The sequence below is a fragment of the Apteryx mantelli genome, chromosome 8 (genome assembly GCF_036417845.1).
Source record: "Apteryx mantelli isolate bAptMan1 chromosome 8, bAptMan1.hap1, whole genome shotgun sequence".
NCBI lineage: Eukaryota > Metazoa > Chordata > Aves > Apterygiformes > Apterygidae > Apteryx > Apteryx mantelli.
This window is the reverse complement of record NC_089985.1, coordinates 40,055,441-40,077,829: the sequence shown is the minus strand read 5'-3', so window position 1 is coordinate 40,077,829 and position 22,389 is coordinate 40,055,441. Positions and strand designations below refer to the sequence as shown.

The 22,389-nt window shown below is 41.1% G+C and overlaps 1 protein-coding gene across 1 annotated transcript in view; it reads left to right on the top strand.

Moving 5' to 3' along the window:
• The window catches only part of DOCK7 (dedicator of cytokinesis 7), a 110,810-nt gene that overhangs the window by 5,532 nt on the left and 82,889 nt on the right, over positions 1-22,389 (top strand). The window contains exons 2-4 of the mRNA XM_067301344.1: positions 4,522-4,627; positions 20,410-20,585; positions 20,783-20,851. Coding sequence (XP_067157445.1) covers positions 4,522-4,627; positions 20,410-20,585; positions 20,783-20,851 — 351 coding nt within the window. The remainder of the gene's footprint in view (positions 1-4,521; positions 4,628-20,409; positions 20,586-20,782; positions 20,852-22,389) is intronic.

Sequence of the window (22,389 nt, the reverse complement as noted above, 5' to 3'; positions counted from 1 at the left end):
CCAAGGCTCGCTGAACGTGGAGTCACTGAATGTGACCCAGCAAATGAAAAACAGATAGGAGTAGCAGTTTTGAAATTAGTGTGATGGGAAGAAGCAAACATTTTACATGACTCTCTTCAAAACAGGGGCTATGGAAAAGAAATACTTCTTCAGACTGCTTGAAAAAATGAGATGTGTCCTATTAAATGAATGTAAGAAAAACTCAGTACATTTAGGGAGAAGTGAAAAGTGCCAGCTATCGCTGTTTGGCAGTCAATTAGAACTGAGTTGCACTAACACAGAAATATGAGAGGAAAACCATTGTTAAGTTCTATCTTGGGCAAAAATTGTCATTTCTATTTGAACTTTGTGTCATTTGTTATGTTCACAATTGTCAATGCAGTGGATGGTCTAGATGACAAGACTCTGTATTCTCACCCACCTTTTCTGTGAAAGGGAAAAGTTCATAACCTTCCTTGACATAACAGGGCAGGTCTTAGTGAGTCTTTCCTTGAGAAAGCAAAAAGAAGAACTAATATTTTCAGAATGCTTCTTAAGTTTTTTAAAAAGGCAGGATTTTTGGTTTTGGCAGAGAGTAGGCCACACAGAATCAGAAATGGTTCTTGTATTAGTAAGGAAATGTGAAAGTACAAACAAATGTTTTCATTATTTTTATTTGCAGTTCAGAGTACTTTGAAAGTGGCCAGTCTTGTTTTTCTTTAGAAGCCAGTTCCGTGGGGATTTTTTCAAATACTTTGTCTTTTTTTGTGTGTGTGAACCACATGAACACACAATAATTAACCAGTGAAGATGATCAGAAAGGAAGTTACTAGGAGAGATGTACTTTAAACACAGACATTCATGTGACAGTGGGCTGTAATTAACTGGCATGTTTGTCTAATAATCCCAGGTTACATGTTGAGTATAAGATGACTGTTAAAGAAGCAGTTTTTTATTTGTGCTTTTAATCATCAAGAGCTTTAATGGCAATTCTGTTCTGTCAAAAATTTTTTTTTTTTAATTGGCAAATGTTTTGAGATATATTTCTTTTTTTCTGGTTGGGTTTCCTGTAATGCACTTTTTAACATAAGCTGGTTTAGGATGCATAGCTTCTAGTCATAATATAACTAATATTCAGGGTTATAATATAATCTTGCTTGTCATGGATAGATGGCACTCATCATGAACAAACGGCTTTTGGAAATGGAGGAGGAGAAGGCAAGTGTATTCAAGTGTATTATCAGTTGCAGAAAAACTGTGAGCCTCTGTGATGAAGCTGTAAAAAGTCCTAGAATTTGTCAGGTAAGGTGTTTTCTCGATAGGAAAATACTCATTTGGTTCTACAGTGTGCTGGTCAGACTTCATCTGGAGTGAGTGATCAGAGTGGAGCACACTATCTTAAAAAGGTGTGATTGCCAAACAGAAAAAATGCAGAGAAGATCCATTAGGATGACCACGGGAACAGAAAGTGTGTCTTAGGATCTGACCTTGCTTACCCTGCAGAAGGAAGGCTGCGAGGGGATACTACTTATTTTTGCGAATACATTGCAAGTAGGGAGGAGAGGGAGGAGAGCTACTGAACCTAACAGATGATGTTGGCACAAAAAAAAAAGGGTGTAGATTACCTGTAAATACTTGGTGTTTAGATTACATTAGAAGATGGTTTCTAAGTATCAGAAGCATGATGCTTTCCAGTATGGGAAATGGAGTTCGATACGTTTGTGAATGCAGTGATACAGAGAGGTAACTGAGAAGGTCTGTAGACTAGACTGTAGGCTGGGGGTAAGTAGTACTGGTAAGTCCTGTAAACTCTGTTCAGGAATTTCCATCGAGGTCTAGACAGTAGCCAGTTACTTTTAACTGTCAGAAGTTAAAGAGGTAAGACCACTTGCAAGTTGAAAGTAAAGGTTACAGTCTTGGTCAAAGCAGTTGGAGGTTGTTCAGCTCTAACTTTCTGTGGTAGTCCTTCGGGAAAATTTTTAATATCAGGTGTGTTATTAATGGGGCAGCAAGATGGACAGCTATTAATGTGTAGTATGTGGTAAGAGACCATGCTGGTTGGTGCCACCCTTTTGTTTCACTGTCTTTCTTCCCGTGTTGCATCAAATGATCTGTGTAGTAGTTTCCATGCAAACTCACAGTGCCCCTTAGCAACACTGTAATTGTAGCCGAGCTTGCGTCTGCTTCAAGTTGGGGTAGAGCACACTGTAGCTGGAATTAAGGATGTGTTGACGGGCTATGCTCCAAGTACAACAAAGCTCCCAGCCACTACAGAGCCATCCAGCTGAGGCCAGCATGCAGAAGAAAGAGAGCTAGAACTGCTCTGGAGTATATCACAAAGAATGGGATCCCAGTCACGGGTCAGGTTTTTAAAGAGCCGGCACATGGCGGGAGGAGCAGCACTGAGTAACATGGCTAGGCATCAGCTGTGGTTTCACAGTTGAGGACAGATTTCCTCTTCTGTCTGTACTTTCCATCTGGAAACAATGCATGCCCCTCAAACTGGGGAAGGATTTTTAATTTTTCCTATGTTGCATTCCATGGCTAAATGTAGATTCTGATCTTTCATACCAGCCGTGCAGCAAAGGCTTCTCTTCTGTGTATTGTCAGGAATTACACAAAACATGCACCGAGGAAGAGATCAGGTTTAAAGCAGAGATCATCTGCAACCCGAGGCGAGCTTTTAAATCTCATCAGCCACAGATGCATAATGTTTTCCATGCCAATGAGCCATTTTAATACATTCCAAACTTTTCCATAAATGCTAGCAGTGTGCCTGGTTTGTTCCTGTGTGTGCATGTTTGTGAGTGTGGGTATGTGCATGGGGCATGGAGCAGGGTAGATGGTTCTTTTGAGGGCGATCAGACAGCCTGAATGTTGTCCGTACCCAGCAGGAGCTGTTTGGTCTGCTTTCAGAAGCCACCCTCCAGAAGTGAAAACATAGTCTCCTGTGGATAAAGGCAAACATAAAGCAAATGATTTCTTGTGGCCAGAACAAATAAAGCATTTTTTTTCCTTTTGCAGTCCACTTTTTTAAAAGACAAAATAATGCTTCCTCTAGCTAATCTTACTCCCATCCTCTGGCCTGAGGAAACATCTGCTCTCCATTGTAGGCTTGGTTGTTCTAGCTAGTTCCCTTTTATAGTTTCTTCTCTTCCATTGACATTGGTTGCCTCCACCTGCTCCCATTCCTGTCCACCAGCGTTGACTGCCACAGAAGTCCCTGAGCTAGGAGGCTTCCCTTACACATTGGTTGTCATCTCTTTGGAACAGGGACTTTGTTCTGTGTCTGGGAGATACGGTGGACCAAAATGCTGCAGTGTGGTGACTGACGGTTGGGGGTAGATTTGGGATTAATGAATTTGGCATTCACTTCTGGAGAAGAGCACTTCCATGTTAGTGAGGTCATGTTGACTAGGGCTAGTCAGCAGCTTTTCAGCAAAATGCTTTTTTTGATAGGAAGAGTCTGCGCTTTGGTTTTGCTTTTGAAACAAACACCTTTCCATCACAGGGGAAAACTTGGCTGTCCCAGCCCCACTGCTGAGGTGAACTGCAGCTTAGCAGTATGTTACAAGATGGAGCGCTGGGGACGGTTGTGTGCGGGTTTGACCCATGGCTGTTTGTTAAGACAGTCTTTGGCTGTTGGCATTTTCCTCTCTGATGTTACTCTTCCTTTGCTGAGGTGTTCCTGTGGTGGGTTTGCCTAACTGTTGCATGTTCTAGGGCTTACCAGTGACAATCTGGCTTACTGGGGAAAATAAAAAACCCAAGAGGGGCACAGTATGTATTTCACCCAGCAGGTGCGGTAGAAGTGATCTGTGTTTTTCCTTGCCCCGTGGTGGGATTTCTCTCTAGTGAGGCATTACGCCCTGGTAGTCGGTGCGCTGCATGTCTCCTCTGCTGCTCACCATAGTCCTTCTGCTACCTTCGTGAAGTGGGTAACAGGTTTTTGTTCTGACCTAGCCAACTGATTTCCATGTATCATTCCCTAGACGTTTCAACCCACTCTGTGTAGGACTGCTTTTCTGGCTCTGAGCTGGGTGTTGAAGGGGTTGGCTGTTAGGTCGAAAGTGGCTGCCAGTGCTCATCTCTGTGTCTGTAGAAAACAAAAATAGGCAAGACAGAAAAATGAGAGAGCAGAGCACAAGAGCAGATGTGTGACCAGGCTTGAAATGGCTGTGGGGTGTGGACAGTGCTAGAGGAGATCTCTTCTTGGTAGAAACTGGAAAGAGCCTGCTGGGAACGAGTTTATTTGTGCTCAGTGTCACATGTGTTTTATTGCCACATCTCTACACAAAAGAACAATTCACAAAAGGAAAAAATATATAATTACTGTTAAGAATATGTATATGTAGCCTTGCAAGAATTTTGTGACTCTCCAGGAGATTAATATACATGGTCCGTTCTCACAGACCTTTAACACTCGTATTCCAACAAGTCCACTGAGTATATGATTTTATGCCAATGGACTGAAAATTATTTGATATATTGCCTTCATTGTAATTGTTTTACAGAGATAATATTGTCCCTGTCTCATTTCAGAACTGTAGCTGCGGAAGTCAGGAAGCAGATCTCAGGGCAGTATGGAGGATCTCCCCAGCTTCTCAAAAACCTCAACATTGGAGGCAGTGTCTCCCATCACACAACTGTAAGTAATAGATGGAACACAGAAGAGTGATAAAGGTGTGCATAGTTCCTTTGATTAATCTGGAAATAAATTGCAATGTCTGTTTACTTGCTGATGGATTATTGACCTAAGTAGCACTGATAACTCCGAGGTAAATAATTCTGTGCAGAAAAGCTAATTTAATGGTCTTTATCTTGCAAATAAGTTGACATAGCTGAGTGTTTATGTTCCTGCCGAATCTTTGTATGACACAGGGGCTCCTTGGATGAGATCATAGTTGTTTTATCCTAGGAAAGCCTGGACTGGGCATTAAATTCCACATGCATGTCTGGTTCTGCCTGTAAAGAGCTCTGTGCAAGCTCGTGCTCTTTAGGTAGTTGTTTTTTTGTCATGGTCATTAAGGGTAGAACCAGAGCAGATGCTATTAAGCTCTTCTGCTCTTTAAAAGTATTTTAAATGTTATAGTGAAAGTTTGGATGTGGTTATTCCTAAGGAATATATATTTATTTACATGTTTACGGTCCACTTTCAAGAATGGTAGAAATGTAGGACAAGTTGTCAGAATTACTCTCACTGAAGTCAATTTTTTGAGCACAGCTTCCCAGTAACTTTCAAAATACATTCAGCTTGGTGGTATAAATTTCAAGAGTTCAGCAAACTTTTTCAGGCTGGAACTGTATTTTTAGAGGTGTTCCTTTGATTTGGGTTGTTGCTCTGAGTTATAGCAGTTTATAGCAGCAGTCAACTTCAAAATAAGTATATAGCATCTTGTCCCCTTTGAAGTGGATGGGTGAGATCAGGTGGTACTGAAAATATGCCTTGAGTGTGACAGTCTGTTCTGAGAATACAGGGGTTCTTCCCTTGTTTTGGAGTAGGGTTTTGTGGAGTTTCATCAGTTCATATCCTACTCTGTTATCCCATGTAATGCATTAAAGCTTCCGCATACAGAGCACAGATGCTCCTTTAGAGCTTGTTTCATCTCAAAAGGGATCTTGAAGACAAAGTTGACCCCTAGCTTAGAAGAGTGACTTAGCTGCAGGCTGGAAGTTAATCTTTAAGGAGAGATATGGCTGTGCCAAAATCACTGGTGAATGAGGAGGGCTGGAATTTGTGTCTTTTCGCTGTGCATCAGCTGTGTGACTACAAGGAGACCATAAGGCTGGCTTTATCAGCTGTGTGCCCAGCCTTAATGCTGAGTGAGCATGAAGGAGGAAGGGTTAATGAGAGTGGTGTGTCCAGAGCTAATGTTTTATCACAGCAGTCTCTGTAGGGGTGTGGAATGATAATGCAAAGCCCTGACTTGGCAGTTCTGTATGATCTTTTACATAATCCAATATTAGGCGATAGGGAGAGACCCCTGCTATTAGGAGCTTAGGACTGGATGGAGCACTCTGGATTGTTGAATCTGCTTCCCTGTGGCAATGGATAGCTGAGGAACAGAGGCCTACTTTTGAAGGACCTGTTGGATGTCCATCCCACAAGCTTCTGTGCCTCACTGGTCTCACATATGGTCTCATGGTGGAACAAATTGGGTGAATTTCCCTTCTACTCCCCATTATTTTTCTAAAGTAAGATCTCTTCTGTCTACCTCTCCAAGCTGTTTTTCAGCCAGCCATGTTTTTGATAACGTTTTCCCCCCTGCTTGTCTCACCTCTTTTCTATATGAGTTGTGTCTTTCACTTTTTATTTCTAAGGTTTTCCATTGTGCTATCGTCGAAGTATACATGCTCAAAGTTTCAGTCCTGTGGAGCTGCATAGGTACTGCTTAATGCAGGATCTGGGCCTTGCAGAGGTATTTTGTTGGTCAGAATACTGTCAGTCCCTTATTCAATTCTTGTGTCTCTCATTATCCTGTTGCTGTTGTGTTTTCAAGTAAATCCATGCAAGAATCTATAAAAATCCTGGAAAAGGTTATGCTGACTGGAAGCAAGCTCTGAGCCTTTCCTATCAAACTGCATTTCATGATGGTTGACATGATTAGCTGCTAGTTTGCTGTATTAAATTCTACACTGAGCAGAAGTGCTTTTCGAAAGTATGATTAACATGAAGTGATAGTTTGTAGAAGATAGTCTGTAGTAAAAGTATATTTAGGCCGATTATGAGTCTCAGTCCAGAGACTGCATAATGTGGCAGAGGTTTACTTGCAAAGAATTTTGGGTTAATTTCTCTCCCTTAGGCATGCGTCAAAATCTGCTGTGCCTGCCTGTCCTGGTTTGATAACAAATGTTATGCAAATAGAAAGCATTACTGCTGTTAAACTGAAATAGATATTTGCTCTGGAAAAGCTCATTAGTTTGTGTGTCATAACACTGTCATGGAGAATAAAATTGAAGGCCCTGATTCTGCATGGTTGTTTTGTTTAGTCACAATGGTTTGCAAGCCTTGAGCAGGATGCACGGTATGGGTTTAAATAGCAAATTTAACCTAAAATTTATGGGTATTTTAATAATGTAGTATGAGTGAGTTTCATTTGAGTATCGTATGAGTATCTCCACAATGGCAGCAAGTTGTACTGTTGAGTCTGAAGGATGGAGCTGGAAAGCTTTTAATAATAATGCAGATATGGTTTCTCCTATCCAAAGCATCTTGCTCATATTATTTGCATAGATAGTTATGATCCAAATAAGGCCACACCATTCATTCTGATTTGGCAGTTGCCAACAGTAGCAGCTTTTGGTATTTATTCTGAAAGTTCCATGACATGCAGTCCTCTGTAGACATTTTTCTGGAAAAATGTGTGCTTTTGTGAATGAAAGACTATGCTTGGTTGGTTCTTTCGTTTCTTGTTGACTGAAGCACAGTACAGAGACTTTTTGCGCTCAACAGACTTGCATTTGGTTGAACATAGGATAAATGAAAAAAAACCTGTTAGCTGAATTTTAGCAAGTCTCTTTCCTTTTGCTTCACAAGCAACAGACAAAATGCTGCTAGAAATGTTTCTAATTTTATATTTGGTAGAGCTGGAAGGAAGACACTGCTTTCAAATGACTGTACAGGAACATGGCTGTTTATTATTGTCAGCCTCCTCCCCTCTGCCACTTTAAGAGCACCTGATTTTAATTGTACATTCCTCAAACCACAGCTGTGGGTCCAAAGTCTTCAAAGGTTTTTCCTGTATTACTTAACCTGCTGAATGGGATTGCTCACAGGACGCAGTCTTTGCAGCATTGAGTTTTTATTTTTGAAATCCAGAACACAATACACTGACAGTTTGTTATTCAGAAATAGGGGCTGGTAAGGTCTTAGGGTTAGATGAAAGAGTTCTTATTTTTTGAAGTTATTTTGTGAGTCTCTCTAAATCCATTGGTCAGTCTGGTGTGGTTTTGCACCTTGTTACTTGGGTAGTGACTGGCAGCTGTTAGCCAAGTGCTGGGTTCATCTTCTCTACATTAAGGGGGTTCAGTACTCCAGTGGCTGCTTCGCTGCTGTTGAGCTCCGCTAGGTTAACTTCTCTCTGAGCAACTGCTTAAGAGTAACATGTAGATTGTATTCACTGAAAGCAGAAAGCTCTCACTTCCTTTCAAAAAAATTCCCCAGCATCTGCTAGGACGGGGCATTTACTTTGTTTATTTGATGAACTGGACTGTTTACTATGGACTGTTATAATCTGTCATGACTAATCACTTTCTTTTCTATCCAAGCTTGTTTTTTTTTTTGAGCAACTCCTTGTGCTGTGGTGCTTGTTAACTCTCTCTCTGACCCTGTATTGCACTAGTCGCTCCTGCTGCTGTTTGCTAAATGCTGCGGTGCGGCAGAGGCCTACGGGATTCCTTTGGCAGCATTTCTGAAGTAGTTTTACCTGGATGAAGCTGGACTGTTGGGCAGTAGTCATAGGTTAACATCTGTTACTGTTGAAGTGACTCAAAAACTTTCTGTGAATCTTGATGTGCATGTCTTGGTTTGCTATTTAATGGCTTGTTGTGCTTGCTTGGTTTAGGAAGAGGAGACTTTAGGTTTGCGTCTGCAGGTCAGGTCCATTTTTTCCCCCTGTGCTGTCCTTTTATACAGGCAGGTAATGTTGTCAAAGAACAGAAAACAATCATTAGGTATCTAGGCTTCTCTTTACTTCCTGGCTTCTAGCCCAGCTGTTTCTCTGTCTTCTTCTATATTCAGCAGGTTTTGTTGCTTAATGAAATTTGTTTTCAATATAGATATGGACTTAAAATCTTGGATTTCTGAAGACTTGTAACTGCAGAAGATTGTTTTTTGAAATGTTTTTGGTTGATGTCCAAAACCTGATTCTTTTTTTCCCTTCTAACCAATTGTTAAGAGTTACTTAAAAAAAAAAATTAAAAAATTTTGGTCTTTAGAGGTGTATTTTAATTAGAAGAGCAGCATTTCACAGAACTTGCAAATAAGCTGAAGGAATGTAAAATCAATTGTTTTACAGAAGCATGAATGCTGTTCTCAATAGATTAAGAGTCATAGTTCCTATCTGCTGGTGTATGTTACTGCATAGTTGAGCATTAATATGAGAAGGGTGCACTGTTATAAGAGATGTTAATTAGCCTGTAAATAAAGTGGTGCAGATTCTTGGACATGATGTGATCTGACCATCCCTGCTCTCTATGCTGCATTTTCTCCATATAAAATGAAGGTGCTGAAATCTACCTGTCTTTGTAAAGTGCTGCTGGGTTTATGAGCATTATTCAGGCTAACTAAAGTTTTGTCTTAGACTTGCTGGGTGTCAGACTTCAATTCTGTGTATTCATATATAATATCTAATTATTATGTAAGAGATTGTAAGTTCCTTTGTATATTTTCATTATTTTATCATCATTTAGAACAAGAAAAAATGATAATTTGTGCAAATGATTGGAAAACATTGTGAGGGAAAACATGACAATACCCTATGTGGTATAGAAAAGGGCGTTGTGAAGTGTTCAGAGCCAAGTAATTTTATCACCAAAATTACTAAAATTAAAGGAAAGTGAGCCAAGTCTTAATGCTCTCTCAAAGCTGATTAAGGCTTAATAGTGCTTCCCATTATATGTGTTTCCTGGAGGTTTTGCCCTTGCACACTGGACGGCCCATCCTCATCAAACGGGAGGATGGGAGAGGCATCCACATCCTCTTCCCTGCATCCTCCCGTTAGAGATTACTCACAGTTCACTCTGCTTTGGTGCAGATGCCTTCTTTAATAAACTGGAACTGTTGCATATTATTTCTAAAATCAGTAGTGAGTCCTGTTGCAGAGGTCAGGAGCATTTTATCTATTAGGTTGGTGAGTCCAGTATCCATTAAAAGGTTGATGATCTGGTTTATCCTCAATAATTTAGACAGTATATACATTAGCAGAGATAGTAATCTTAACTAAAAACTGTTATACCAAGTAAATTCAGTTACTTAAAAGAAGCATTCAAGACAGGCCTATTAATAAATACTCAGAATCTAAAAAGCGCAGTTAAATCCTACTCTTTCTGTTTACTTAAATTAGCTGTGAAATCTATTTTTCAGGAATAAAATGCATAAACAAACTGATGTTTAATGAAAATGCTGCTAATATCCTAAACTGCAAAATGTCTTAACATTGGATTCAAATTACAGTAGAAAAATATTAATTGGTGTGATTGGCAAGTGTTCCACACTAATGCTGCTGCGGTCCCAGGGGTGTTGCAGTGTTGCAGAAGCCACACTGGACTGGAAAGCTGCTACTTCATGATGCTGAATTACAGCTTCTTTCTCCTTCTCCACTGCCTCGCTGCTGCTTGCCTGCAAAGGCTCAGCAGAGCAGGCTGAGAACGCTGTAGTACTGAGCGTAAAGGAGCGCACAGAGAAGTGCGCGTGTGTCGGAGGACCATGTAAGAGAGGGTAAGGTGTAGACACACTGCTGCAACAGTACCTCTGTGTATGTGCACTCTTGGCCTCTTGCAGTCATAAGGCAGCTTGAGTTAATCTTTATCCTTTTTAACTGAGCACTGACCTAATTTGAATTAGGCCTACCTTTCTGATGCCTGGGCGCATGGGGTGTGCACACCCAGGTTTTGCACTGCCCTGGCTAATGCTGTCGCTGTGCAGGGTCACTCGCTGGCTCTGCAGAGCCCGCGAGGAGACTTGCGAGGCTGGAGGGCCCTGGTCGATGGGTCAGTGCCTCGCGCTGTGACTGCAGTGCCTCTGCAGGGCTCGGCTGGGTGCTGAGTCAAAGCTAATGCATGCTGCTGGCTTCTTCAGGCAGCACCATTGAGATGCACAGAGCTGAGACATCAGGACTGTCTGTACAGGAAGCTGGCTTGGACTTGCATGGTTTATTAGCTCAGGTCTTGCTCCCCATGAGCATGGCAGGAGCAATAGTTTCTTCACCTGGGTATGTACAGAAAGCACTTCAGCTGCACTCCCTTAGTGTGACTCCTGAGCTAGTAACATAGGCAGCTCCATGTAACACCACCTTTGGCATCTCTCCGTGTGTCTTGTGGTTAATCCATACCCTGGATAAATTTCCCACCGATAGTAGAGACATGACTGTGCCTTGCACTTTCCACACAGAAGAGCACGCACATTGGTGGTAAGCAAGGTTGGACTGCCACAGTTCACAGCCCTGTGTGAAGTGTAAGGGTCTGGAGGGATCTCAGGGCAGGGGGGAAGGATCCATGTCAGCTCCTCTGATGTATTGTTTGTGCCAAAAGTGGGAAAGACTTTTCCCTTTTCTTCCCTGCTGCTGCTGTGTCCAGCTGGCTGAGAGCCTGCCCAGCTCTCATCTCCCACCACCTCTGGCCCTTTGTGGATGTTTTTCTGACAGGTTGGTGAGTTGAGCTGGCTCAGCGAAGGGTCTGCCGAGCGTCTGGAGTGGGAGAAAGCAGGTGGGGCTATCGGGCTGCCCGTGGTGGGTGGAGGAGCCAGAGGAGGAAGGGACCTTTCTGTCCATGAGCAAGGCTCACCCTTCTCCTGTAACTTCACATTTTGTTCCTTTGCTGAAGGTCTTGGTCCCTGTCACCTCAACTGGGCTCAGTGCTCCAAGTGTGCAGTGTGCAGGAGCACGGTGATTTTTCTGCAGTCTTTGGTCAAGCTGTTTGTTTTTCCCCCTGTTCTTTATTAAAGAGCTTTGATGCTTTCTTTATTTCAGTTTCTGCACTCTCCTCTCAGTTTCAGTACGGTTTATCCGAGGGTAGCGTTCTCTTTCAGATCAGTCTCAGTACTTGTGTTTTCTGCATCAAAGTCTTTCTGTTCTTGAAACACTCTTTTGTTAAAATTACATGATTCTTGGTTATCAAGGAAGATACTGTCTTCTTATCCATGCTTGGAGGCATAACTTGTATCTTTCTGAGTTTGAGCAAATGCTTTAGTATTGCCGGATAACTAATTAATCTCTGATTAATATTTCTATACCCAAATGGCTTCTTATACTAGTAACCAGTTATAATAGCAAATAACCTAGCAGTATTTGTATATAAAACATCTCACTGGTTTTGTGACTGATTGTTAGTTATTACATCTAGGATCTATCTTTAGCTACATATATTTACAAATATTTTCTTTCGTGAGAGGCTTTTCCTATTTTAAGCACTGCGATATGATATGAATTGTCCCCTCGTGAGTTGACACACATTACACACCATTGGTATCGTCTGTATAAAGAACCCAAGACTTAATCATAAATATTCTCAGATCTTAAAAATAAAGGTCCCAGAATATTTCTAAAGTAATCTGTGTCTAAACAGAGAATGCTTATAGAAATTTTTGAAGGAGTTTAGTAAATATTTTTTTCCTGTGCACAAAGAGGAAGCCTGATTCATGATTTGCAATGATTGTCTTAAACATCACTTCTCCGTAAATTTCCTAAAGGAAGATATCTTTATATTCTTTTACATGAAGGTCACTTTTTCAAACACATGATTATCAAATAAAATGTATTTTCTTTCAGAGAGAGACTATATCAATCCCTGGCCAGTGTCTTGAGCATGGACTTTATCCTCATCAAGTAAAGGATAAAGTTATCCTTTATTTGAAGATGATACTTTGTCTGTTGGACCAAATGGATCCAACTTTACCAAGAGTAGCATGTTTACAATTTGAAATGAAAGACTTTTATTGGTTATTCTCTATAGTATTTACATGTTTCAAGATACCATGCAAAAGAAGTATTGAGAGCTAAAGCAAAGCAGGAGGTATAAAACTACGTTCTAGAGACTGTATGCATGTGTATCGAGGCAATGACTGCATTTTATGGCTGAGGAGGTGTCATCCTGGTTTGGCACAGTATCTGTGGTTGATGAAAAGCAGAGATTTCATCTAGCAATCTCCTTAGTTCATTTGAATATTTCCATATGTTATAAATACAATGAAAAACTTACATGCAGAAGTTCGTTGTACTTGCCAGGCATGCATATGTATGCTTATTCTTAAAATGCAGTAAATGGCAGTAAAAGAATATCACATCCACTGATGTCTATTTTTGTGCAACTGTTTATGTGAAGTAAAATGTGATTTATGCAAGTAGAACATACATTGTTTAGTTATTTGAGTATTGTCAGTGGTTAATATTGCATTGCTGAACTTTCAAAAGAGTGAACTCCCAAAAAGAGTGAATATAGCCTGTAGTTTCCAAACAAAAGTAATTCTGATGCCTCGGTTTAGCAAATTAATTTCTTTAACCAATACCTTCTTGAACTTGCCTGCAAGTTCTTTTTTTTTTTTTTTTTTTGTTTAGTATGTTATGTTTCCTGTATTTTAAGACTTATGCTGAGTACTTTCTACTGTGCATCAAATTTGTTGACTCATGTCACAATTCCCTGCAATACCAGTATTGCTTTAAGGGTGATGGGATTTTGACATAGCAAGAAGAGGCCATCTGCATTCCTGAATGCTCAACAAGGGAAGTGACTGTTTGCCCCGGAGAGCTAGCGATAAGGACGAGAAGGCTGGGGCTCAGCTTTGAAATGTTAATCTCGTTCTTCTGTCTTTCTAAGATTTTGCCCAGGGTGGCAGTGGGCGGGAAGTTGGTTTTAATTTGGAATTTGAAGCTTTGGCACAATCTGTTACAATTTTAACACATTATAAATTGTTTAGTATTTAAGGAGATATTGAAGTTAAGATGGAACTTTGTCCTACTTTCAGAATTGGCAAGAAATATCATCCTGATTCTGAAAAAGTGCCTAGCTGCCAAATAAAAAAAGTAGTCAGGATCCTCCCTGTGACGTGGAGCTCTGCAAGGCTAATCTTTCAAGGTCCCTTATCATAACCTCCCAGGGAATTTTACTCCCACGCAGGAGACAGGAGATATAACCCTCCAGCCTTTGCCATTGTCGTTTTTACAGGGCCCCAAATCGTGCTGTGATCTTTACAAGCAAATGCACAGACTGGGTCTCTGCCCTTGGGAGTTGTGCATCTCATTTTAGATAAATGGGAAGTTGGGCTTGGACTGGGAGGTGAGGGAGGTGGGTTCAGCTCCCTGTCCTACCAGATGAATCCAGTCAAGCCATTCTGCCGTAATCATTTTAAATGGCACTGCAGTTGTCTGCCTCTCCCTAACCACTGCTTCCTGTCCCTGTTTGCCCTCCTGCAGCCGGCACAAGGGATGGCACTCCTATACCGTGGACTGAAGGGGAGGAGGAATCAAGGTTACAACTAACCTGGCAACAAACAAAATTAGTTTTTGGCTGCCCGGTGTTTATGCCAGCGTGAGGCAAGGGGCTCCCTGGCAGTGAGAATAAGCACCTTGGGAGGGCAGAGGAAGGGAGACGGAAATGAGGAGGAGACCACGCTTCTCATGGCTGTGCTGACGTATGCTCGCTGGAAGAGTTTGTGAAATCATAGCTGTGGTCCTAGTGTGCTGGTCACAGTGAGTCCCGCAAGAGTACTTGTGATGCTCAGTACAACACACATGAGTTAAGCAACAAACTAGTGGAGCAGGATCCAGAAATCTCCCCTCTGCCCAGCTGTTTGTGTAGGGAAAGTACAGGTTAAAGTCCTTCAGGTGAAGCTTAAGATGCTTGTGGCCATCAGGCCACACAGGAGTGATCTATGCAGGACATGCCTGAACACATGTGGGTTTTTGCTCTCTGAGGTTTTTTTGTGCTTCAGTCCCTATCTGTGAAATGGAGATGATAATTGTCCCTTTTTTCCATCCTGGTTCCTACTGCTGTCCCTCACCGGGTGCCTGTACAGGGCCTAGGACAACAGACCTGTAGTCTTTTGTTACTAGTCTAGAAGTAGTTGGCTCAGTAAGGCAACAAACTGGAGGGGGAGGTTGTTCAGGCAAGGGCACATAATGATGGCTAATTAAATGGTATGCTAATTAAATACCTATGCTTGGGTCATTTCTTGAGCATGATGGAAAAGTGCAAGTAGGGAAGGTAGATTGTCTTTTGTCCCCACTGCCTGTTTAGGGCCCATCACTATTAGCGAGGCATCCCTGCTGTCTTTTGAGTTACCTTGCCTTACACGCTTCTGATTGCTCAGCTCTCGCCTGTACAAGGTGGCTGCTGATTTTCCTGTTGGTTATATATGGCCAACCCTGCAGCCTGGCAAACCCTGCGATCGCTGGGGTGCTCCGGAAATCCTGCCTGTCAGAAGGGAACCTGTTCTGTGTACAATGGGATCTGATTTCATTCATCTTCATTCTCAAGAGCACCAAAACAGAGCAGGTCTAATACAACTCTGTGCTGTCCCTTAGGTTTTTTATTCCTTGGTGGGGTTGACTAGGTCATGAGCCCCACAGAATGGTACCCCGTGTGCAGCTTTCCCTCCGTTAACCGTTGCCCTTATGGTCTGTGGATGAGCTTCTCAACTAAAGCGAACAGGAGCTTGTGTTATCCTCCATGGGGTTATGCTACTCTCTCTAGCAGGGGTTCATGGTCCTGTCGCCAGATTTGTGCAGATGCCTCTTTTGTAACTGAGGATGATGATGTGGGCGCTCAAAGAAGGAAATAAATGGGAAGGAAACACATTTTGGCTAGCAGAGCACTAAAACTACAGCAAAATACAATGTTTGCCGTCTAGAGAAGGAGAAAGTCAATAGGAAACGAAATTTTATTTTCAAGCTTTTAAGGGGATATAACAGTGAAGAATAACACAGCCTTAAAGAAGAAAGCTTGACTGTCCCTGTTCCACGAGAGCTATAAACCTTTGAAATAGGGCGTTGTAATGCAAGCGCTGAGAGCTCTAACTACAGCAACACAGATTCACCTGTGGCGTGTGTGTGTTAAGTACTTCATAGAAGCCAGGTCAATCAGGCTGGTGTCTTGGTTGAGCTGAAAAAGTGTGTGTGTCTGTGGTCATGTTCAGAGCATATGCAGAATCATCACTTGCGAGCGATGTGTTTGATTTGGGGTAACTGCGTACATCTGAAAGAGAGAGCTCTGTGTGATTTCTTTGTATTAGCAGTTTATGCATACGTTGTATTTGATGTTTTCATTGGCTAGGGAGCTGGTTATGCCCGTCTTGCTCACACTGAGCTGCCCCTTTCTCCCTATTAATTTTAATAGCCCTAGAATAGTAATTGCTGGGAATGAGGTGGCAGTGTCTGACCCTAGGGACAAAAATTGAACGAAGACTCTGTTATGGAATTATCTGAGGGACTGTCCAAAAATTGGTCTTTAATTACAAGTCTTTTTTTTTTTTTACTTCTTTTGTTCTTTTTTTTTTTTTAAAGATCAGTTGATTAGTAGTAGTGATTCTAAGAGCTTTCCTTTGCATGTTTTTAGCATACATCTGTGATTAATTTAAACTGTTTCATAATCCTAGCTGGGAAGATGATCAAAGCTTGTGTACAGTTCAGTTTCCGGAGGGCCTTAATAAACTCTTCTTGGCAGAAATGGATGTGCTGTCAACAACTTCTTACAGTAACACTCCAGTATTCCTCCATTAGGTTTTATTAGCCGGGTAGTAGGTGGATTGCAGGTTTGCAAATGCTTGCCTAAAATCGTTCTTGTACCTTTGGAAGTTTGATGAAGAAAAGCTGGTTGCGTTTGTGTGGAGGAAGTGTCTGCTGTTCCTTCCTAGGAACTGTCAGGCTGAATTGAAATGGCATTTCCTGGGAGCAGTGTGAAGATTGCACGTGGCTGGCAAGGTGCAGCCCTGTCTCTGGACTGTCAGCAGACAGTAGCATGGAAGAGGACAGCTTTATAGCTCTTCATTCATTCCCTGCATTTCTGCAGCAGCAGATCTCAAAACCTTTCAAATACGCAGCTAAAAGTGGTACTTGCATTTGCGCTATTCTTGCGATCTATCTGGAGTTCAGTCATATGTCAGAATGATGCACAAGGATAAGGATGAAAGTTTTGTAAACCACGAGTGTCGCAATCCTAATAGGCAGCGGGAGTCAGCTTTTGAGTGCATCATCGCTTTCAGATGGCATCAGGAAACATAAACCAGGTCTGGAGACTCTTGAGATGAGATGATAAAACAGGTTCTTCTTCTCAGTCAGTGATGAGGCTTGGATGATTAGATTGGATAACCTGGTCTTCATCTGAACTAGTTGGACTCTTTTAGTGGGTGTATTTGATCTGATGGGTTCCTATGAAAACTTCAGATGACTGATGCTTTGGTCAGGTTGCTGATACCAGGAGAACAGCCCCTTGTATAGTATTTTTGCTCTTGGTCTAACCCAGAACTTCAGAGGGATGCAAAAGTGCAAATTGGGACAGAAGAAAAGTTAAAAAGCTCTCAACAGGGAATGCCATGAAAGGCACTGTGTTGGTTCAGTTCAAACTCTGGAACAGCATTTGGGTTCATTTTCCTTTTTGATACGTTTGTTCATCCTTTTTTCCTCCCCCTCTTTCATCACTTTTTCCCCCACAAATATCTAAGGCTTAAAATAATGTGCTTGCCTTTTGTCTGCCAATAGTCTGATGTGAAGTAGTTCCTCTTCATAACCATGAATTTATGTTTGGCCTGTTTACCCAGGTGCTAGACAGTATTTCTGGCTGCACAGATGGCAAGTCTAATGCAGGCTTCTGGGTTTGACTTTTATGTTTGTTTACATCTTCATGGTACAATAGTTATCTGAAGAGACAAACTGGAAAACTGTGAAGTGGAACCTTGGGCCTAATCCTGGGATGTATGAAGGGCTTGGGACTTCTTGGAGCACAGGTTGGGTGCCAGGTAGCCCCATAAACACTGCCTGCCTTTCGAGATCAAGCCTCTCGCTGGCATAGCTGGTTTTTCTTCTGTCAACTATATTAAATGTTGTTGTTGGGCAAGTGAAATTTGAGATGTAAAATGCCAGAAATCAGGAAACTTGTTTCATTTGGGACTGCACCCTTTCATTTTTCACATGCATTCAGTTACTCTGTGTGGCTTACGTGGAATACGTGTTCAAATGAATGTTCTGGTGTGTTGTGTCCCCGTGAACTCTGTATTAATACTTGGAGATACATTAGTATCTGTTGTAATTTTCTTCTGTTTGTCAGGATGAGGGGATTAGAAAGATAGGAGGAAATGATGAAAAAGTTCCTCTTTATTAGCCTGGGGAAACCTATCGGTAATTAGTATGTGCTGATTGAAATGTAATACTTGCATGATTAGTTCAGTTTTGCTGGGCAAATGCACCAAAAGGGTGCATCGTGTTTGAAACTGCCAGTGCATAAGAGAGGTTATCAGCAAGAAGAAAAATAAGCCTTAATAAATTAGGGCTTAAAAATAGGTACAGTTAAACAGTCTTTACTCATCCTCCAAGGCTACTGCAAGCCTCTGTCTCTCTGCCAGTGCCATTGCTTTCAGTATCTGGTGTGGAAGCAGCATTGCTGGTTGCAGGGGGTTCTGGGCTAGCAATTAACTTCCGATTAATTCTGTGGCCTTCATCCAGTCATTTTGTTATTTTTATTTTAATTTACAACAATTCTCCCTTTCTAAAATACTTTTTCTTCTCTTATGAAGTGTTTTGAGATTTACTGGAGAAAAGGATTATATGCATGCAAGGTAACAGTAGTGTTATATAGCAGCTCTTCCCTTCTTTGGTCTTTGAAAAACATGCACTTTTAGCAATTTCTCAGTAATAAACTGTCATACTTTACTACTCTAAGTTTTGTCATTTATATAGTGCCACGTGGAGCTGGTCTGTCTGTATATAAAAACCAGGTACTGTGAGGGATGACATTCTAATTCTTATGTGGGAAAGAGTAATGACAAGTTCTGCTTAATATGAGTTTTGCACTAACAAAATCATTTAAAAGTACCTGGTTTTTATTTTCAAAATTGATCTGCAAATCACATACCTGCAGTTCATTTCCTAAGTTGAAGATTAGAAGGGGGAAAAAGGATTGTGGAATCAGAGTTAAATAGGTGATGATCACGATGAATTTTTCGATATAGAGATTATTCTGTTTCTTTTACCTAAATTGCAGAACATAACACTGAGTTTCTAGACTTCATATTTTTTTTTGTCATCAAGATTCTTATCTGCCATGAAGTCATGTGGTCTAGCTCAACTGACTTTATTGGAGTCATCCCATTTTTCTGCCAAAGGTTTGGCTTTCTGTGTCTTAAGAAAACTACAGTATTCATTGAAGCTGGCTGTGGTATGAGGGATTCTTTCAATACCCATTCGGTGTTAGCCAAGTCTTTTTCTTTGAATAAAGTTAATTCATTTCAGAACTTTTTGGCAAGAGAAGTTTAAAAAGTAGAATTTGTACATTGGAATAGCAAATTTTTTGAGTAGCACATTTTAAACTTGAACAGTCGGTGTTATTTTTAAAGTCATCTCCAACAGAAGACAAGCCATGGTATAGTTCCCTGTACCATAGAAAATGTCTGGATGACAGGAAAAAGGAAGTAGTAGAGAAAAATCACTAAATTCTGATGTGTTTCTATGACTAATACTAACTATTCAGTCTTGCTGGGATGTGCCAGGGAATTCTAGGAACTCTGTCAGTTGCTGTAGAAATTTGTTCCTCAAAACTAGTTTTTAATGTCTCATTTTCTTGGTGTGTGTGTTTACATGCAGCCTTGTAGTATAATGATCTCATATCAGAAGAGATACATAAATATATCATATATATGTATATAAAATACATGGTTATGCAATATGAATATCCGGTATATGCAGGTATTTTTTGTCATATATCTAAAAAAAAGCTCACTTTTTTGCAGTATGGTGGTGAGACCAACGCTTCCGGTGAAATCTAGTGCTTCCCATCGCATACGGTTGTTCAGTCATTCCTTGTGCTTTGGGTGCAAGCTTTGTGCCCAGTAAATACGCTTGTTAAGCATCCGGTATATTTAGAGTGGTATCTCTTCCTGGTGTGGTCTGAGTCGTTATGGCACTAAAGGTCCTAATATCAGGGAGAAGAGGTGGTTAAACTTGTGTTGGTGATGGACAAACATTGTATTTGTGTTCCCTAGAGAAGTTATTTAATTCAAAATAATATTAGCCTTTAGAGTTTTGTTGCTTTGTGAATTCTTGGCCCTTGCTTTGGATTCCTGTCTGTGGGCCGTGCCTAAGGGTGAAAGAGTGCTTTGCATCTTGAATGAGGATGAAGGTTCCCTTTGTGATCAGTGCAGCAGTATGGTAAGAATAAATCAAAAGTGATACGAATGTGAAATAGTGTAGTATTTGCTTTTGAAGAAAACGAATGTATTTCTTGAAAACAGATGAAAATTTGTTACTTTTTTGAGATGATGATGGTGTGCATAACATAAATATCCAGAGATATCAGATTAAAGATAAGACATTTAAAAATAGCTTTATGTTGTGTGTTAGTTAAGGCTAACTCCACCAGGGTTAATTATAGTCTGATGTTAGATCAAGTTTCCTCAAAAAGGCAAATGAACTGGTGTTTAAAAAAATAAAAATCTCATGCATGTGTCATATTCTGCTTTGTTTATTTTCTTTTTATTTAAAGACCTTTCCATTGCTTGTCTTTCCCTAGGTACCGCTTACAGAAGCAGTGGAACCAGTTGATTTGGAAGACTACCTTATTACCCACCCGATTGCGGTGGAATCTGGCCCCTTGAGAGACTTGCTTGAGTTTCCTCCAGATGACATCGAGGTGGTGTACACCCCCCGAGAATGTCGAACTCTTGTGTCGGCTGTACCTGAAGAGAGGTGGGAGGCAACAGGGAGACATCTTGCTCAAAGGAGCAAATTGTTCTGGATTTGAGTGTCTGCAGGGCTGAAGCCTAGAATCCTTTTCCATAAATGCCTGAAAGAGTATATGCAGTCTTAAGTTAAAAGTCTGTGTGTTTAAGATGTCAGTATGTTATCTGTGATTTTGAAGATGTTTGTTTTTATTCTTTTAACAGTGAGATGGACCCTCATGTGAGGGATTGTGTAAGAAGTTACACAGAAGACTGGGCGATTGTGAACAGAAAGTGAGTTCCCCTGTGATATTTGTCATCTTGATTTCTGGTTTAAATTTTTGCAGGATGGCTAGCTGGTGTGAGGAAACTCAGAAATGATTGTCGTGGCTACTGATTTCATGCGCCTTGGCTTTCAGTTGCCCAGCTCAGCTGAAATGATGCTTTGTGTTTAGCTGAAGTGATGCTTTCTGTTTTGAAAATTAGATCTCACAGATGTCAAAATCCCTTGGGGCATTTTTGAAAATTGAGGTCATTTTAATCAGCAGTAACTCCTTTAGAATGCGCAGGAAATTAGGGAATGTAAACAAGTAAAATTACTCCCAGAGTTTGTTTCTTTTTCTTTCTTCCATATATTTTTAGTTCTTATGAGAAAAAAAATCCAGTAATTTTGTAAAGATGTAATGTTCACATGCAGGTGCAAGTATCTGATATTTAGGGTGTCCTCAGCAGCATTCATTTGTTCCCAAAGAGAGTTTGAGAAAGTGTATCACTTCAGAAGTGATTGTTAAACTATCACAATATTTACTTAATGAGTTGTCTGTTTAGAGAACATGTATGCATTGATTAATTTATGCAAATTAGCAGGAAAGTTTCTGAGTAGCTTTACTTTGAATGTACACTCTCTCAGATGATTGAAAGTCTGATGACTTCAAGAACTGCTGTCAAGGAGTAAGTGATCCGTGTGATGTGCATCACCTAAAAATGACTTGACTACAGCTACAGCTCTGCCCCTGTGGCGGTTTCTACAATTCATTGATTTAATGTTGTCCCTACCACCACTCCATGGGTTGCTGAAGATATGCTTTGCAGTGCTAAGATGACCTAATAAAAACGTGGCTTGTAATCTCATACCAAAAAGAAATGAAAGCGAGCAAGCAAGATGCTTTATTAACTCCCAGCCTTTGTAGGCAGAGTCTAGACTATGCAGTAGGCTTGACAGCGTGACCCACTTAGCCAGCACAATTCTCAGTTTCTCAGTGACTTTCATTGTGTTCTGGTATCTAGAATATCTGGCTGTGATTCTTGCATTAAGGAGGGTTAGTTGGAGACAGTAAGGCGTTCTGTCCTGTACCGATCAGCTGTAGGTTGTGTCCTGTGTTGAGGAAGGCCTGCAGGTAAAGACAACAAAGCTGCCTGGGCAGGTGGAGGGTGTGTTGAGCGCTACAGTGAAAGGCTATCTTCTCCCTTCAGAAGGGGAGAGGCTCTTGGAGCAACAGTCACTGCAGTTCTGACTTGGATAAAATCATGGCAGGGGACTGGGTAGGGGCAGAAGGCTTATTGCTGGAGTGGAGGAAGAATCCAAAAGCCTGCTTGGGAAGGACTGAATTGTTTTTCACTCTAGCATGTCAGTGATCTGGTGCTTGAAAAGGGATGGTAGCAGATTTTGATGGATCAGTCCTCTTGGATGGTTGGCTGCAAGTGCTTTGACTAGCTCTGGAGGCACTAAAACCAGCTCTTCCAGCCTTAGAAAAATATGACTTCTGATGTGCCATCCCTCTTTCTCCCCCACACCAGGGGAAATCATCTTTATTTCAAATTTTGTCTATGCT